Here is a 20,573-nt window from a genome sequence, read left to right on the forward strand (position 1 = left end):
AGATGAGAGTAAAGGATTGGGGGAGCGTGCAGTGAAGAAGGTTGTATCTATTTGCTTTTGTCATATTTTTTATTGATAACTGCTCTTGGTAGTACAGCACAAAATAAACCACATACAACTGTGATGTAATGAACAAGCCAGAATATAAGAGGCTGGTTATGATACAGACATAATTTTCAAAGCCAGAACACAATTTCTGTGAGGGACAGTGTAAGAACTACCCTTTTAAAATTTAGTTTTACCTCACTGTTGTTGGTAGATGGTTTGATGAAAGGTCGTATGGGATCTATTTATAAGAAACGCATGATTTATCTTCAATTTAGTAATTTGTAAAAATTTTCACAGAAGTTTTTCTTCTTTAAGATATAAATAAAGCAAGGTTGAGAATACTATTGTAAATAATTCAGAGAATTACATAACCTTTGGTTCTGAACAAACTCTTCTCTCCTAGTCTATGGATATACCATATTTGTTTCTGAAGGCAATATCAACCCAAATGGATTTTACTCAACAATTAAGTGTACTACTGACTAATCTCTTGTCTTAAAACGCAGCTTGATGGAATAAAGGATGAACCCATCTACCCAGGTATCAACAAAAAAGAAATTAAAAGAAAATATAAACCTTCATGTATAATAGTCTATAAACTGTATAAGCCAAGGTTTTTGGAAAAGGACAAATCTGGAGACTTGACTGAGCCTAACTTTCCCGGCACTAGTTAAAATAAACACACCTTTAAAACATGTAACAATTGTTTCTTTATAATTGTAGGTTTTGCAATTTCTCTCCCCCTTAGGATACATTGTTATCTTTGTTACATGGTATATGTCTTAAAGGTATCTGAGATCCAGATTACAATTATTAATTAGCTTCTTGTTTATAATTATTTATTAAAACAAACATATATTGAAGAAAAAAATATAGCTAACTCTAATTACTAAACCTAAGAAAATGCATTCAAAATCCACTAGTTCAACCCAATGTTAAAGATGGAGAGACTTGGAGGAGGTCAAGAAACGTGCAAGAGTCAAACAGAGCACGAGAGTACAGACCTTCTGACTCCAAGTCCAGTGCCGCCCCTTCCCACCTTGCCACTCTAATGCCAGTTATTATTAAAAGAAATCATGGCCAAATTTAACCCTAGGCGTATCTTGACTAATTCAGAATCCTACCTTGGAATTCTCTCTATGGAACTGCTACGGATAAGTTCAGGGAATTTAGGCAAATGTGGCTTTGAAAGCCCTTGCAGCTTTTCTATTTCCAGCAGGGTGTCCCAAAGTCTTACTGCAGATTCAGTTATTTAAAGCTTAAAGCTGCACTAAGAGTTTTGGGACACCCTGTATTCAGCTTGGAGCAGACATTCTCAAACTTTTTGGTCTCAGGACTCTTTTTCAGTCTTAAAAATTATGGACAACCCCAAGAAGCTTCTGTTTATGTGGATTATACCTGTGGATATTCATCATATTAAAACTTAACTGAGAAACTGTTAAAATATTTATTAATTTAAATAACAAAACAGTCATTAGATGTTACCATAGATCACCCATTTTTTAATGAAAAGTAACTGTATTTTCAAAAACAAAGTTTAGTGAGAAGAATAGTACTGCAATTCTTTTTTTTTTTTTTTTTTTGCCACGCTGTGCAGCATGTGGGATCTTAGTTCCCCAACCAGGGATTGATCCCGTATCCCCTGCAGTGGAAGCGTGGAGTCTTAACCACTGGACCACCAGGGAAGTCCCTGCAATTCTTTCTGACTGGTTTAACAGCAGCCAGCTAGAGTCACATATTTGCTTATGCATTCAATCTGCTCTGATGTGTTAAAGAATATGAAGAAAAATCTAGTTTCACACAGGACGACCTTGGGGACCTCTGAAAGGGTCTTAAGGACCCTCCAGAGAATGGCTGGCTTAAGAAAATGATCCTATGCTGCCCTTTTCACAGCCTGCTAAAAGTAACTGCACAGAAGTTTTGGTTCCCTTCTCTTATAACTTCTCTTTCTTATTTTCCGCAAAGCAGAAATAGGAATAAAGAAAGAGAAAGAAAGAGCTATGCAGGGCACACAAAACCGACAGTGTTAAAAATCTACCTTTCATTTTTCTTTTTGTCTTTCCTTTCCCAGCTGCCCATAATTATATGGTTCTTTCTAGTCTAAAGACAGTAACTTTCCAATTTAGGCTTAAATAAGATTGTGAAACAGCCTCTCTCTTAAAGGGAGTAATTCTTTTATTGAAACCTTAATAATGGCTGCAGATCACACTTGCTTAAATTGCATACTTTTTTTTTTGAAACAGGATACACAGAACATTCTGAACACAAAATATTTTAAAGAGACAATCTGAATAAAATTTAAACAGTGTTTATAAAATACACTTTTTGTTTGAAATATACTGAAACTGGTTTCATAATATTCTTTTTAAAGATAAAGAAAAAAGTTAAAATCTATTTATATATAAAATAAGATCAACATTGATTTTTGTGAATACTGAGAACTATGAAAATACTATAGTTGAAATCTTCAGTGACTTTCTAATAACTCAACAGCATCTCAGGGTCCAAAAATTTAATTAATGGAGAAATAGCCTCAATTCTTACCATCCACAAAATGGATCCAGACAACTGTTCAAATTGATGGGACCCACTCCATCGAGATTTCACTGTGGCTAGACCAAAATCACCTATTTTTACTGTGAGGTCTTCATGAAGAAAAATATCTGAGGTGTAGTAAGTAAAGGAAAACAACAGATCTCATTTTCCTATCAAAGCAACCATTATGAAAAATTTAGGTAAGAGATCTAATTTCTATAATTCTATATATTATGATATTCTTTAAAGAAGTATAGTACTTCATATTTCCTTTTAAAGTTAATAAATATGTTTTAAAAATAATTAGTGTTATTTGGACTCTGTGACCTGCTTTTAAGATATTTGGTGCTTGAAATGTGGTAGGATGAGGTGAGATGTTTTCCTAAGTTTATGGGAGACACTGAAACTTTCCCATTAGATTTTAGTAATGTAGGCCCAAATATCTTTCTGGCACTGCTGGGAAAGCTGTAAAGGCTCTTCACTGGAATGAAGGAAGGCAACAGGCAGACAGGATCTTAATCTGGGCTTATGGAAGAAGAAACGTTACGTTTTTCTCACCTCATTGTTATATAATGTAGAGCCTTCAGTTACATCTCAACTACCACTGAGCAAGGTCAGAGCACTGAAAGAAACTAGTAGATAGCTACAAAACTATGCATTTTATGGTGCTTATAGAACATAAACAAGCAATCAAAGAGTCCTACTATCATAATGACTTGATAGGTTTTTTTGTAATGGTCAATTGTTCAAAAACCAAAAGCAGGTTGTAGTACCTTGTACTACTATACTCTTGTGTAAACCCATTTATTAATTCCCTTTACAGTGTATTATTGAACTTAGCATGAAAACTGTTTTTACATAATGTGAAGATAAAATGCAGGAGAAAAGGTCAGGATGTTTTCAAACTTCGCAGACAAATTCAGGAAGGATACTATTACTCTTGAGGTCTCTGTGGATGATTGACTTGGCGTGTAAGTAACTGAAAAACAAAACATCATTTTAACCTGAGTAGAGCTAAAGACTCTGGCCTCAGTATCTATAGAACACATTTAGGGGTGTAAATAAAGATTTATTTAGAATCATGATACAACTGCAAACTGTACATAACCCCTTTAAATAAGAAATAGTAAAATAGACTACAAGTGAACTAAGGATTTTAGGACCATATTACTATTATGGTACAACCAAAATCTTTTCTATTGAAAGACTTTGCTTTATCTTTTACAATTTACCAATACAAACCTTCCACTCCAGTCAAGCCTATTTATCCAGGTCCTTTAAGTATACCTTGGTATTTAATCCCACCCCTGTGACCAATGCTCCCCTCTCACACCAAATCAGCTTTCATTCTATTCTCTACTGAATCATACTTATTCTTTAAGATTCCATATACATTATGACTCCTAAGTGAAGCTTTCCCAAGACTCAACCACAAGTGATCTTTCTTTCCCCTGTTCAGTTATGTAGTAATTATTTTAACAGTTTGATTCATGTATTTTTTTCACCTGCCTATGTTCACTTTCTATTTGGAATATAAACTCCATTTGATAAAATAAAACCATTTTTAAAAGTAGAATTATATATTCTTAAAATACCTTCTTAAAACTAGCGAGGAGCTTTCTAATGTAATGGACACAGTGAATCTATTTCAAAGTCAATGATAAGTTTAAATCATCTGTTACCCCTAAAAACTGTCTCAGTTGAGTTTATTGAGGGAAAGAGCTGTGTCTAGTTTACTTCTGTTTATCCCCAGTGCCTAGTACAGTGCCTGGCATGTGGCAGGTATTCAATACATATCTGTTGAATCAACTACAATGAGATGCATATAATGTCCTAGTCAAGGTTATTTTTCTTCATTTAATACTGGAAAGAACAGACATATGAGACTTCTGAAATCTAACAATGACTGTTAGGAAATAAATTTTGCCTTAAAGTAAAACTTTAAAATTCAAATGATATAATCAAAATTATGTAATGAACACTGTTAAAAATGGAAAATTTGCAAATAATTAAGTTTATTATTTATGCTTTCTCATCTTCAATTAAATTTTCTCATCCAGAGATCAAGATCTCAAAATTTTTTCTCAGACCAAATTTTCATTTAAAATTACTTGTTTATACAAGTAACTCCTTCTCCTCCAATTACTCTTACATGATACTGTTTACTTCCTTCACAGCATTTATCACAATCTGAACTTATCTTGTTGTTATGATTTTTTAGGCCTAGCATTTGATATACTACATCACATTGTCACTCTTCCATTAAAAAAAACATGATGTCATAGGTCTCATTTGCTTAAAAAGTTCTGCAGTGACAAACAAAGGTAAAAAACAGATGGAGAAAAATGAGTCTCAATCAAAAGCTGTTCCAAGATGGGGAAACCTTATCCTCATTAGAAAGAAAAGGGGACAGGTGATGGTGTTGGCGGTGGAGCTCAGTGCTTCAGTCTGGTATTTAGTGCACAGATAACGTGTTGGTCTTTGAAAAGACATTCTGTTTCCTTTGAAATTAAAAACAACAATAACAACAACAAATGGATGGTATACATGAAAATATGGAGGCATGATGAAGTTATAAGATGGGAAGATAAAGGCATTTCTTGATGGATAGTGTCAATCCTTTCAACAAATCTGATGCAAAGAAATACAGCAAGAATAAGGTAGACAGAAATGTAACTAGAGGGTTGAAGAGAGAAAATTTCTGACCAGGAAAGTACTAGATAATTAACAAGATATAAATATGATGGCTGAGCTAGTGATATAACCATAAACAGCATAAATCTATTATAGGCCAAAGTTGCATATAGCTGCAACTTGAAATAACACTACTTTATTCTTGTGTAATCCTCTATTGTTTAGAAATTGCTTTACTAACTTATATCTCATTTAATAAACTCTTTCTGTAACACTTCTATAACAAAAGCAGCAAAAGAACAGAAATCCAGGTCTATATAATGGAAGGTTGGAAAGAAAAGAGACCTAAAGTCCCCAGCTGGAAAAATGGGATAGGTATCATACCTCAATCCCTACATAATATTCCAGAGTAATTACTACCCTAAGTAATTCTATATAGGCTGACACTAAACCATAATTTCCTAAGCACCAACCAGTTACAATGGAAGACACCAAAAACCACATAACTGGTTGAGGGTAAGGACGGGAACAAGAATAAACTGACTTTGCTACAGATGATGCAAAAGTCTATCCACTACATAGGACAATTAAATTGGACCTCCTTCTTACCTTTCGAAGATGTTAAGGAGAACCTTATAAGTTTATAAAAGTAGCAGGAAAGAAAAAACATGCTATAAACTAAGTATCATTCTCTTGATAGGTTTCCGTTAGGAGTCTCCTTCCTTGTAAAAGAAAAAGTGTCCATCTACAGACTCAATTTAATCTTAAAGCTGGCAAATCATCCAGTAAAATCTGTTCTCTACGCTGCTTCTTCCAAGGTCTTATCCAAGATTCAGCTTTTCAACATTCTTTTCAGACCATAATATGATGCCCCGAAAGGAAATACAATGCTCTAGATTTGATCTGATCGACACAAACTAGAGTGAGATTCTCATCTTCATCCTCCCCTTAAATGTAAGACCTGAAACCATAAAACTCCTAGAAGAAAACATAGGCAGTAAGCTCCTTGACATTGGACTTGATGACAAGTTGTTTGGGTCTGACACCAAAAGTAAAGGCAACAAAAGCAAAAACAAACAAGTGGGACTACATCAAACTAAAAAGCTTCTGCACAGCACAGGAAACCACCAACAAGATGAAAAGGCAACCTACCAAATGGGAGAAAATATTTGCAAATCATATATCTGATAAAGGGATACCCAAAAAATATAAAGAACTCATACAACTCAGTAGCAAAAAACCCAATCTAGTTTTAAAAATAGACATCTTCCCAAAGAAGACATACAAATGGCCAACGGGTACATACATGAAAAGGTGTTCAACATCACTAATCACCAGGGAAATGCAAATCAAAACCACAATGAGATATCACCTCATATCTGTTAGAATGGCTATTATCAAAAAGACAAGAAATACCAAGTGTTGGCGAGGAGTAAAGGGAATACTTATGCACTGTTGGTGGGAATATAAATTGGTGCAGCTGCTATGGAAAACAGACTGCAGCTTCCTCAAAAAATTAGAAACAGAATTACCATATGATGTAGCAATCCCACTTTTGGGTATATATATATCCAAAAAAATTTAAATCAGGATCTCAAAGAGTTATCTGCACTCTCATGTTCACTGCAGCATTATTCACAACAACCAAGACATGGAAACAACCTAAGCGTCCATGAATGGATAAAGAAAATGTAATACACACATACATACACACAGGAATAAACCATAAAAAAAGGAAGGAAATCCTGTCATTTATGACAACATGGATGGATCTCGAGGGCATTATGCTAAGTGAAATAAGTCAGAGAAAGACAAATACTGTATATGATCTCACTTACATTTGGAATCTCAAAAAACAGAAAAAACAAAAACAAAACCCAAATTCATCTTCATCTTCCTTACAGAGGGAAAAAATGTTTATTGCGTCAGCCATTATTATTATGGCAGCCACAGTCACTCTACTGACTCCTATTAAAATTATATTCAGTTACAACCCTAGAGAGTTGTTGTTCTTGCATTGCTCCTACAAAACCATTTCCCCCATCCTACATTTGTATACTTCTCTTTTTTGGACTTGGATAAGATTTCATATTTTGTAGACATGACCTATAATTTCAGCTTATTAAAATTTTAGTTTTCACTAAAAAATAAGTTATAAAAGATCAGCATGCTAATGATGCCCTCATCTAAGTTATCTGTAAATACGCAGTCATATTCAAGAGGAGGACAAAAATCTCCTAGCTTAAGAGCTTCAGGTATGACAATAATACAGTTATGAACCTAGTTAAATTCTTCATGTTTGTTACATATCTCCATCTTATCCTCAAGAATATCATGAGAGATATTATTCAAATACCTTGCTGAAATTCAAATACTATGCCTACACCATCTGTAGGTGCAGGCATTTACCAGTCTAGTCTATTTATAAAAGCCTCAAGTATCTCTCACTCAAGTTTGCTGCCATTTTCTTGTATTTTCAACTATTTCTAAAACCAAACGACTGGCCTACACAGACATTAGCACTTCAGTCCTCTTTCATCTAATGCTACACAATTTCAAAAAAGTTCATCAGTCTTCACACAGCAAGCTAAATCTCTCCTCTGACACCAACAGAGAATTTAGCGGTTGACTGGACTGGTATGCGTGACGGTGGTGACAAGGTGTTATTTTATCCAAATACAGTTCCAAATTCTGGTCTCCCTTCTACTTTGTTGCCCTCCAAGCCCTCATAATCACAATGTGGAAAAGTGAGCAAGACTAAAGGGAATGCCATTCTGCTACTCCTGCGTAGTCAGTAATCATTTATCACTTTAAAATAATTAAAATCCTTAATACATGGAGTTCACACATTTTTCAGTTGTGCTCTATAGTGGCCTAAATTCTATTTTTACTTAGATTTTTCAGTTTCTCTCGCGTTAAAAAAATCAAATTTATTGAGAGGTATAACTAGTATACAACACAAAATGCACTCAATTTTTATGCACAGTTTAAAGAGTTTTTCACAAACACATATATATATACACTTGTCTAAAGACCAACCACAATCAAGATGGATATCCATCACCCCTAGAAGTTTCTTCACACGTTTCTGCAATTAATAACACCCACCCTAGGCTCAGGCAACCATTGATAATGATTTCTGTCACTAGCGATTAGTTTTGCCTTTTCTAGAATTTCACATAAACAAAAACATATGGATTCTTTTGCTCAGCATGACCCTGAGATTCACACACTGGCTGCATGCAGTATTAAAAGTGTACAGAAAAACCACAACGTACCCAGTTACCTGTCAGACATTTGGGTTGTTGTGTTTTTTGGCAATTATGAATAACATACTATAAACATTCATGTACAAATCTTTGTTGTTGACTTGTTTTCATTTCTTTTGGGGAAATCAGTAGGATTAGAATTGCTCATATGGTAATTTTAATTTTAAAAGAAACTGCCGAAGTGGTTGTACCATTTAAGATCCTCATCAGCAATGTATAAGAATTCTGGTTACTCTGCATCTTTGCTAATAAACCTGGTATTGTTGGCTTTGATTATACGCATTCTAGCGGGTGTGCAGTGGAACCTTGTCTATTTTAATGCCTAACATATTGAACATCTTTGCATTGCTTATTTGCCATTCTTTTATATTATTTAATAAATTACTCCAATCTTTTGCCCATTTTTTCATTGGGTAGTTTGTCTTATTACTTACTGAATTGTAAGAGTTCTATATATGCTTTGGATACAATTCTTTCACCAGATAATGTATCTTGCAAACATTTTCTTCAAGACTGTGGCTTGTCTTTTCATTTTCTTAACAATGTCTTTCGAAAAGCAAAAGTTTTGAATTTTGATGAAGTCTAATTTACGAATTTTTTCTTCTACGGTTCTTAATTTTTGTGTCCTAAGAAATCTTTGCCTATCTTTGGGCTACAGTGATTTTCTCCTATATTTCTTCTAGAAGTTTTAGATGTTCAGCTTTTAGTCTTAGGTCTGTGATCCATTTTGAATGAATATTCATGCCTTGTATCAGGAAAGGGCTATTTATTTATCCTATATGGATATACAGTTGTCCCAGCAACATTTGTTGAAAGGTCTATCCTTTCTCCATGAATTGCCCTAGCATCTTGGTTAAAAAAAAAAAAAGACAACTGACCACAGACATAATAGATATATCTGTAGGCTTTCTTTCCTGTTTTGTTGACTCACACGTCTATCCTTATGCCAGTATCACAGTGTCTTGAGTACTGTGGCTTTATAGCAAGTTTTGAAATCTCACACTAAATGTCCTTCAACTTTGTTCTTTTTCAAAACTGTCTTGACTATTCTAGCCACTGCATTTCCATTTACATTTTAGGATCAACTTGTGAATTTCTACAAAAAAATCCTGCTGAGACTCTGACTGGGACTGCACTGAACCTATAGATTCTATAGATCAATTTGGAAAGAACAGACATCTTAACAATATTGAGTTTTCTAGTCCATGAATATGATATTCGTATGTCTTTTTTGTTTCCTAGCTGGGACCTGCATTAGAGAGGGTATAATCCCTCTTTGGAAAATATTCTCATCATAGTTTAAGTACAACACTGGCCTGAAGAGAATAAATGAGGATGTATTGTAAACATGGAATATCATGATATTGATGGAATAGCAAAAACTATGCTATTCTCTTTTTAAGTTCACTTCAAGCATTCATAAGCCCAAATACATAAGATCAGAAGCATGATATTTGTTTATTTATAAGAGCAAGACAGCTCAATGTGGGAAAGGATAGATATTTGAACAAATGTTGCTGGGACAATTGGATATCTGTATGAGGAAAAAAAAACTTCAACCCTTACCTCATACCAATTTGAAGTGGGTTGAAGAACTAAAACTAAAAGCAAAAACTGTAAAACTTCTATAAGAAAACAAAGAATTACTATCACCCTCTTGTACATGTAAAGCATTTTCAAGTTCTCAGGATATTTTTACATCACTTGGTTTTATAACCTTTGTGTTTCTTTGTGAGGCAAGCAAAAAGGCAATAATTCCACTTATGCTGATGGGAAAACCAGAGCCCAGAGGACCTGAGTGACATGACCAGAGAGGCATAGTGGGAAGGGCATGGGTTTTGAGTGTACAGATTTCACTTTGAATTCCAACTGTATCACTTACTAGCCATACGACCTTGGGTACATGACATAATTTCTCTAAGCTTTGGATTCCTAACCTGTAAAATGGAGATAATAATTATGTTCACCTTCACAGGTTCTTTCTTTCATTTATTTAACACATATTTATTGAAAGCCCACCATGTGCTAAGCAACAACTGTTCTAAGTCTTGGAGATAAGGCAGAAAATCCCTACCCTCAAGGGGCTTGCATTTTAGTATAGAAGATAGAAAATAAAAAAGATGCATGAGTAGAATATACTGTGTTCTATAGGTGGGAGACAGAAAATGCTAAGTTGTAGGGGCTGTAATTTTAGGCCAGGGAGGGCCTCTTTTCAAAGGACATTTTGGGTAAAGATCCAAAGGAGGGGAGGGAGTCATGCAGATATGGGATAAGAACACGGCAGGCAGAGGGACCAGCAAGGGCAAAGTCCTACAGCAGGTGTGTACTTCCCATGTTCTAAGAATGGCAAAGAAGGCAAACTGGCTTGGAACAGAAAGAGCAAGAGGGAGAAGAGTAGTGAATGAGCTGAGAGAGGTAGTAAAATCGGCAGTCGGGGAGGGAGGGTTGTGGTGGTGGTCGCATTACAAGGACTATTATAAAGGGCTTTGGCTTCCTTTCTGCATGAAATGTGAAGACACTGGAGGAGCAGAGGAGCAACGTAATCTGACCAAAGTCTTCAAAGGACCCCTCTGGCTGCTGTGCTGAGAGCAAACCGAAGGTGGGTAAGGGTGGAAGCAAGGCACTCATGCAGCCAAGAGATAACTGTGGCTTGAATCAGGGTGATAGCAGAATAGGTGATGAGAAGCTGTTAAGAGTCTAGATATACTTTAAAGATAGAGCTAACAGGAGTTGATTAATAGATTGGTTGTACGGTATGAGAAAAAGAAAGGAGTCAAAAATTAAGTACAAAATGTCAGGCATAAGCAGCCTCAGAATAGAGTTGCCAGTTACTGAGATGAAAAGACTGTCGGAAGGGCAGGCTTGAGGAAAAAGATCAGGACCTCAGAATCAGACATGTTAAATTTGAGATGTCCATTAGACAATCAAGCGATGTTGAGCACACAGTTAGATATGACAGTCTGGAGTTCAGAGGAAATGAACTGGCTGGAGACTGGAATAGAAAAGGTAATTAAATGGTATTTTAACTCATGAAACTGGATGAGATTACCAAAGGAACGTAATCCCTGGACTATTCCAATATTTAGAGAGGTTAGGAGTTGAAAAAGAACTAGCTGAGAAGGAACAGACAGTAAGGAGAAGGAAAATCAGGAGAATATGATTTAAAGTAGTGCTTCTCAAACTTTAGTATGCATACAAATCACTTAGGGATCTTGTTAAAATGTAGTCTTCAATTCAGGAGATCTGGGGTGGTGCCTAAAATGTGTCATTTGAAAAGGCTCCCAGGTGGTAGAGTTTAAAGGATTAAGAAGAGGTTTCATGAAAAAGAGTGTGATCAAATGCATTATATATTTCTGATGGGTCAAAAAGATTGAGGACTGAGTATTTAACCCTTGGATCTAGCACCATGGTAATTATCTTATTCAGAGATATTTCAGTGAAGTGTCAGGGGCAAAAAAGCCTGATTGGAGTGGAGTCCAAGACAAAAGGGGAGGGAAGAAAATTAGAGAGTGCATATCAACAACTCTGTTGAGAAGTTTTACTATAAAAGAAACAAGAGGAATGAGGTGATAGCTTCAGAGGGAAGTGGGATCAAGGAAGGGACCTCCACAACTTTTTTATTATGAAAATTTTTAATCATAGAGAAAAATTAAAAGAAGAGTACAATAAATACCCTGGTGCCCTCCACCTAGGTTCAACAATTGTCAACATTCTTCCAAATGTGCATGATAAGAAAGATGTTTTAAAATGGGAGAAAATCCAGTAGAAAAGGAAAATCTGATAATGTACAGGAGAGAGCCACTCAAAAGATGTCAGTGAGTAGGAGAAAGGGGATGGAATCTAGTGCACAAAACTGAAGGACTGGCTTTTACTCTTAGTGATCAAACAGAAAAACTGAGCACGAATGTAGGCAGGTAGGTAGATATTGTGGTGGGTGCTTCTAATTTTCTTAGTGAAACGGCAAGCAAGGTTACCAGCTGACAGTCCTTGGAGAAGAGGTGTTGGAGAACTGAGGATAAAGGAAGTATGACAGTGTCTACGAGAGAGGAAGAGCGAAAAACCAGGGAAGGGAAAGTATGATTGCTGCATGGCATTAAGGGCCCACTTGAGGTGTTGAAAGGATTGACTAAACTGAAGAAGCAGAACAGTGTAGAGTTCAAGGAAATACACTCTGAAGCCAAAAGGCTTGCGGCAAGTCACTTGGCCTTTTAAACTGTAGTTTCTCCATCAGTAAGTAGGGGATAATAATAGGATCTACCTCACAGGGTTGTTGATGATTAATTGAGATGGTATATATAAAGTACACAGAACAGTGTCTGGCACAAAGTATTATGTAATTGCTAAATATATCACTGTATATAAACAAACCACAAAACATAGTTGGTATAAAAAAAAGAGTTACTAGTAGTATCAGAGCTGGAGTCAGAACATAATATTTATTGATCAGTAAAGATGTCTAAAATAAGAGCAAGTAAAAAAAAAAAGGTAAAACCAGTGTGATTCCATATTTAAAACGACAACAACAAACCACTGTATACAGTATTAAAATACAGAATTCTGAAAAGATACACAATACTACACATCAAAACACTAATGGTACTTCTCTCTCAGTGGAGTATTGGTGCTTATTTATGTTTACATTTTCTAAATTTTCTATAATGATTATGTATTTCCTTATAATACCTTATATTTTGAAATTAAGAAAAACTGCAACAAAGGCTAATGTAGAAATCACTTATTCTCACCATACTTTACCCTGTTAAATTTTTACACATTTGCCTCCTGTCTTTTTAAAAAATTTATACCTGTAAAAAGGTTGTGAAAGTAAAACACAACTGTAGAATCTTTTTAATTAAAAGCCAGAAACCACGAGAACTTTATATAGGTAAAGCTAAAGCCCCTCTCTCCTTGATAGCTATCCCCATCTTGACCCCTTTTTGCCATTCCTGGAGACAACAACTACTGAGCTTGGCATATACCTTCTAATCTTTGCTTTAATACTTCTACATACATATATGTAAGACTTAAAAAATATATATGTAATGTTTTGTTTTTGAAATTTTAAATGGTCTCATGCTACAGCTTGCTTTTCTCATTGGACATGCTGTAAAGCTGATGTAGACACATATATTATTCATTTCTGCTACGTATTCTTTCCCTGCACATAGGTGCCCTCTACTAATGGACATTTATGTTTCCAATTTTCCACTATTATATATTTTCCTGTAATACATCTCTTCCTATACACATCTCTTGGAACAAAAGCTGGTGTTTCTTGGGAGTAGACCAGACACTTTACATTTTAATAGATACTTCCAAAATGTCCCCAGGGTGGTTGGTTGCATCAGGAGTGTCCCAGTAAGCAATTCCCCTAACCTTTATCAACACTTAACCTTGCCAGAATTGAGGAATTTTGCCAATTCCAGTGGGTAGAACATAGTGTACTTCTTTTAATTTGCATTGTTTGTGATTATCAGCATCCTCCTCTCAATTACTGTTTTTGTCTACCAGAAAATGACGTTTGCTATAATAATTCTTCGATTACTCAGAATTATTTTCAATCATTAATACATGTTCACCATCTTCTCAGCTTCAATTCATCCTACTATCTTTCCTGTAACTAGGTTTACTTATGAGTAAAAGGAGGCATACGCTTCATTATTTTAAAAAGTAAATTGTGAGGATTTATCCCCAAATTATTTTTAATCACCTTATATACAGAATATAACACTCCTGTGAGTAAACAACAGACCAGAACCTTTTCTTTGTGCCTCCTTGATTTAACATTTAGTCAATTTTCTAATAAAGCTAAATTTAAAATTATAAACAAATATTAGACTGAAACGAAAAGTCCTGCAAAGAAACAGCACGATAGACTGACGAGCCCTGAAATTTCTTTAGTTAACATTATTCTTTAAAATACCCTGGCCCTTAGGCTGAATCAATGACTATCAGGTGAGAAGATGATAAACATACTACATGAACCCTGATTCCTAAGAGTGAGTCTTTAACTATCTAACACTAGAATAGCTCTGCTCTCTTAAAGTTAACCTAGGAATCAGAAATGATCTTTTACTGAAGAGAGAGAACAGAACCACACAGGAGAAATGTCACTCATTCACCATGTGCTTATATTCTATAATCCAATAAAAGTGACATATTTGAAAGTCCCAATGATTCAACCTTCCTAATTACTAAAGTTTTTATCTTATGAATGACTGTGACCTTAGTACTTTATACAATGAGATAGGATGCTCTTATTCTGCTTATACCCTGTGACTTTAGAGTCAATTTTGCAAAGTAGAAAAGATCACTTTCAACAGCATCTGGAAATCATGCAGGGGGCAGACTATTTTGAAATGAGGGCTGTGCAGAAGTACATTATTAAGCAGCTATTTAAATAGTCTATGGAGTTACTGGTCAGCTACATCTAGCCTATTCTGTTCTTTGTGAAATGATGGTGGAAGACAAGGGAAGAGGAATCCGACATTTAAAAGTTTAATAATTGCAAGGAAAGTAATTTCCAGTGTACTGTAAATATCAGCACTTTTAACATTTTAAATTGTTATCTGAATGTTCCTTATAAAGCATCTGTTCTTGTTTCATAGATAGAAAATCTTCTTTTATCTCTGAGAAAACTGATAGGGTTTTTTTGGGGGGGTGGGTATCTCTTCTCCTTGCATTGTGTTTGTTATTCCTAGTTGCCTTTTCCCCCATTTGTTCTCTCTCACTGGCATCAGAGACTTTCCCTCTGATGTCTGGTAATTGAGAGATAATTTGTCTTTACTCAGATTGAGACTAAAAGGCTACGGAAAGCTTTGAGCATACAGATGGGCTTCTTGTTTTTGAACTCCCATGTACTCCCATCTAGGTGGAATCCCTGATATCACTACCTTTGGGTCTTTACTCTTGGCTGATAAGATTCCTCAGACAAAACTCTTCCAATGTCCTGCCTGAAGGGGAAGGTTTGGCTGCCAGCAGTCCGGGAAGCAAATGAAAAGAGAGTACTGGGGAACTCTCTGTTCATCACTCAGTAAGCAGTCACCCACCACCCCCCCCCGCCCCAATTTCCCCCTATGTCCTGGGTCCAGAGAGTTTCTCCCCTCTCCAGAGGATACATTTCCAGTGTACTGCCAGGGTAGGGATGGGGTATCTACCCAGTGGCACAGAGCAGGAGAAGGGATTTAGAGAAACATTTCAGACAGGCCTTTTCATTTCTGTACTCTTCCTCCTCCAGAGATAACCTCACAGTGCCAATTCTTGAGACTTGAGAATTCTGTGGTACAAATCAGGTTGGTTTCCATTTTTCCACAGTCAGTTAATAATTTAGTTTTTTTGGGTGTACTATGTCCATTATCACTTCTCCATCTGCTTCCTAGCTTCTAAAATGTTACTGCTATTCTTTTCTTCCTCTCTGTTTTCTCCATCTTTATATGTTCATGCTTCAAAACAATTTTCATTATTATAGTTTTGGTGGTGTTTCAAGAGAGCAAAAACCTGTCACCTTAACCTGAAAATCACATAGCCACTTTAATAAGAGGATTTGCAATCTGCCAAAGCCTTCAGAAACTAAAGATGTGTTGGTACATTTAACCCCAGTTGTATATATTGTCTTATAAAGAACCAAAGGGAATTGTATCTTCTTTGGTTAAATTTAAGCTGGTAATAAAAAATATAATCTGTTAGAAGGCTTACATTTTATAATTAATACTTTTTCAGCTATTAAAATATAGGATAAATTGACGGGATGATCTACATTTATAGCCAGACATACACATCATATAGTAAGTGTTACTTAAAAATGTAAGCGAAGTATTTTAGAGAAATTAATTGACTGTAAAACTTTATACTTATCGATCCCAAACTGTAAAGTAAGGGGAAAATATTGCCTCTTAACTAACTATTCCCCAGACCACAGAACGATTCCAAGTTGATAGTGTTCTTCTCTCCTGTCACTTCTTACCTTAATCGACACTGGCACTTCACTGCCTCATTACTGTTTCTAAAACAATTTTTAATACTATTCTCTGTTGCCTCTGTATATAGCAAAAGCATTTTCCCCTCTGTTATTCTTTTATTACTTCTTTGACTATTTTTCCTTTTCTTGACATTTCTCAGTTTTGGTATGACAAGGATGTGACTGCTTTCTCTTCTGGAAGGTAAACCTATCAATAATATGCAGTTGTGTGTAATCATGGTTTCATTTTTAAATTTTTGTAATATGTATCTATCATAGGCCAGGCCTTGTTCTAGGCATTAGAGATAAAACAATGAACAAAACAAGACCCCTGCTCTTGTACAGCTTGTATTCTAGTGGGGATGACAGACAATAAACAAATATGTTATATGGAATTGGGTGTTAAAAACAAGAATGGGGTATAGAGTGACAGAGTGGGGCAGGAAAATGTTATATAAGGTGATCAGAGAAGGTTTCCTTTAAAAGGCAACATTTGAACAGAGACATAAGAGAGAAGCTCTATGAATATTTGTGGCATGAGTACTTATCCCCAAAAGAAAATAACAAGTACAAAGGCCCTGAGGAAAGAGCATGCTTGGCCTGCTGAAGAAACAGCAAAGAGACTGGTGGGGTGGGAGCAGAACAAGCTTTGTTTCTCTCTCAATGTTTACCATTCTGGCCAAGGTTTACTCTTTGCAAGATTTTTTTTAAAATTAATTAATTAATTAATTAATTGGCTGCGTTGGGTCTTCATTGCTGTGCGTGCGGGCTTTCTCTAGTTGCCACGAGCAGGGGCTACTCTTCGTTGCGGTGCACGGGCTTCTCATTGCGGTGGCTTGTCTTGTTGCAGCGTGCAGGCTCTAGGTGCGCGGCCTTCAGTAGTTGCGGCACGTGGGCTCAGTAGTTGTGGCTCGCGGGCTCTAGAGCGCAGGCTCAGTAGCTGTGGCCCATAGGCTTAGTTGCTCTGCGGCATGTGGGATCCTCCCAGAACAGGGCTCAAACCCGTGTCTCCTGCATTGGCAGGCGGATTCTTAACCACTGTGCCACCAGGGAAGTCCCTCTTTGCAAGATTTTAATATAATCTTTCAGATTTGAACAGATTCAGATTCAGATTCAGAGGTGGGATTGTTTTTAAGTCTACTGGATAAGTGGTAATGTTATTGAATAAGGTAATAATTTGCTGCAATAAGGATTTTGGCTGAATACAGGTTTATAAACAATCTAAATTACAGATATATTGTCTAGTTTTGAGACAGAGAGGGTAGGACAGTGGGAAGATTTAACAGCTAGATCTGGTTTTGAGTCTTGGTTCTATGCTTATTTGCCATAAATGATCCTGAGTCAGAGTTTTCGGCATTAGTACACGTATACTCTTTTACCTTTTTTATTCTAATTTTATAATGTAAAAGCAGTATAGTGGTTATAGTGGTTACGGGGAAAGAATAATGGTTTGGGAGTCAAAAATTCTGAGTTAAACACCTTTGCTGCTGCTTATTAAATGTGGAGTCTAGACAAGTCATTTAGAAGCCTCAGTTTCCTTATCTGTAAACATAAAATAAAAATATCTACTTCATAACATTATAAAGATTAAATGACATAATTGCCTATGCATGTGAAAGCCATTTGTATACTATAAAATGTTAAATTAACTTAAGACACATGCATATTTTTAAACTACCTATGGAACTTTCAAACATATTTTACTCACTTAAATTTTTTCATCTAAGTGCTTTCAAAATTTATTTAATTGTACCTTTTGATTTACCTGTTTATTTGTACTTGCATGCAAAATTTATCCTTCATAGTCAGTTTCCTATTTTGGCTCATGATAAATTTTATAGAGTAACTTTTTATCTTTTAAATTACACAGCAAAATTCAATGGATATGAACAAGTGAACGTGAAATCCTCAAAAAGGATCAAAATGTAGACTTTCATTTTACTTTACTTTTACTTTATTTCATGCAGATGATCATTTTGCAATAGAAAATATGGGTACATGGAAAAAATAATTTGAAAGGATAACTAACAATCATTTTATATACTTCAATAACTGTTAATGACTTTTTAGTAGGTTTTTTTTTTTGGTCTATTTCTGTCTTTTGAGCCCTTATTGCTTAGCTAAATTACAGCATGCTAAACATAAATTTGTAGTCACATATTTATTATCAAATATTTGATACATGTTTTGAAGACTATACCAGCGAGAGACTATTTTGTTTCTTAATATCATATTGCTAGCCATTAGTTAGAAGTGTCTACATGCTGCTGGACAGTAACTGAAGATGTAAGTCAAAAGAATAATAGCTAAAACCTTTAAACTGTCCTCAATGGTCTTCAAAAGTAACTTACAAGAGATTTAACAGAATGGAACTTACTCCATGCCCTGTGCAGTCTGCCGTGCAATATCTATAAGTTTGATCATCTCGAATTTGGTCTCAATGATGTGGAGATGATGATATAAGCTGGAGCCCTCACACCACTGGGTAACAATAGCCAGTTGTGGCTTTGTTGAATAACCCATGAAGAGTAGGATATTCACATGTCGAGTTTTCCTGTAAAAAGAAATGTGACAGTAAATAGTAAATGTTGATAAACTTTAGCAAATGTTAAAAAAGAGGGCCAAAGCAGTCTACTTATTAATAAGATGTTGTCAGAAAAAGGTATTTTTAAAAAAGCCAACAGAAGGATAAATTTAGATGAGACTTTAGGAATTGTCTAGTCTAACATCCTACCCTTTTCATAAACATCTTTTTTAGTATACCTCATAGACAGGCAACTAGAGATTCCTTAAATACCTTCAATTATGGGAAGTTTATCACTGAAACTGTAGCCTCTTCCCGCTACTCTTTTTCTTTCTTTCTTTTTAAAATTTTTTTGGTTGTACTGCGCAGCATGTGGGATCTTAGTTCCTCAACCGGGGATCGAACCTGTGCCCCCTGCAGTGGAAGTTCGCAGTCCTAACCACTGGACCACCAGGAAAGTCCCCTCTTTTTTTTCTTTTAAAGTGGTTCTAGTATTAGTAGAAGTTTAGGTTGAGAAAAAAATCATTTTCCTACAACTTCCGCCACTGGATTCCCTGTTCTGCTCTCTGCAATGAAACAGAGTAAGTTTATACCCTCTTGAACGTAACAGCCTTCTATGGACCCAAATATTCTCAGTTCTGTTGACTATTTTCTCCCTAAGTTATAGTTCCAGAATCCTCCCCACCTAAGTTGTCCTTGCCTGGACACATTCTAGTTTGTTAATTTTCCTTAAGTTCCAGGGCTTGATACAATCTCTAAATGTGTTCTGATAAGCTCAGAATTTTGCGAGCATTGTCTCCATAAGTGGAAGTATTACTTCTCGTGATCAGAACACTATATTTCCATTAATTCACTCTAGGATTAATATTTCTATCAGCTGTACCATATAATATTGCATACCACTTACAAGAATACAGTTAAAGACAAAATATACTCAGACAAACTTTGTTTTATTCATTTTAAGTAAATCTGTAAAGCTAACAGTGGCTACCACTGGAAAACACAAGTTGATCAAGATAACTTCTCTGGAAAACGTGATTCACACAAGCTCACCTGAGTACTCCTACTTCATTTTTGAAGGCCTGTAACTGCTGAGGTGTGGGTGCTGTCACATTCAACATTTTCACTGCCACATCACCTAAAAGGTAATTGCCATTCCAAATGTCATTCCAATTTTTAAAATTTAAAAATATAAAAAAATCTAGGGTATTTTCACTAATTACCACGGCCTTAAAAATATACCATTATAAAACTGCAAATAAATTATACCTTAACTTCTTAAACTGCATTAATTTTCTAAGGATAAAAACTAAACTAACAATAATATTCCTATACTAGTATTTCAAAATACCAATCCAAAAAAACAGCCAATCTCATTTTTCCCCTGGAAATTTAGTTTAACCAATTAAACACCCATGATATTTTCCTAGTTATTTAACAAAACTAAATTAGACACATTCACTAACTGAATGTTAAAACTGCAGTTGACAGGCCCAATGGAACTTGGCTGAAATAGAAAACTGCAGACTTCTTTATCAGAGTATTTAACACCTTTTCGAATCCATGGATCACTTGTTGCTTTTTACTTAGGAAAATTATTTAAAAA

At 35.4% G+C, this 20,573-nt stretch overlaps 1 protein-coding gene across 7 annotated transcripts in view; it reads right to left on the reverse strand.

Moving 5' to 3' along the window:
- The window catches only part of BRAF (B-Raf proto-oncogene, serine/threonine kinase), a 159,305-nt gene that overhangs the window by 24,480 nt on the left and 114,252 nt on the right, over nucleotides 1–20,573 (reverse strand). For all 7 annotated transcript variants that reach the window (XM_082400292.1, XM_082400294.1, XM_082400293.1 and 4 more), the window contains 4 exons: nucleotides 20,021–20,105; nucleotides 18,821–18,997; nucleotides 3,516–3,562; nucleotides 2,593–2,711 (listed from right to left, as the gene is read on the reverse strand). In XM_082400292.1, coding sequence (XP_082256418.1) covers nucleotides 2,593–2,711; nucleotides 3,516–3,562; nucleotides 18,821–18,997; nucleotides 20,021–20,105 — 428 coding nt within the window. The remainder of the gene's footprint in view (nucleotides 1–2,592; nucleotides 2,712–3,515; nucleotides 3,563–18,820; nucleotides 18,998–20,020; nucleotides 20,106–20,573) is intronic.

The sequence above is a fragment of the Balaenoptera borealis genome (genome assembly GCF_965194805.1).
Source record: "Balaenoptera borealis genome assembly, chromosome: 7".
Classification (NCBI taxonomy): Eukaryota; Metazoa; Chordata; class Mammalia; order Artiodactyla; family Balaenopteridae; genus Balaenoptera; species Balaenoptera borealis.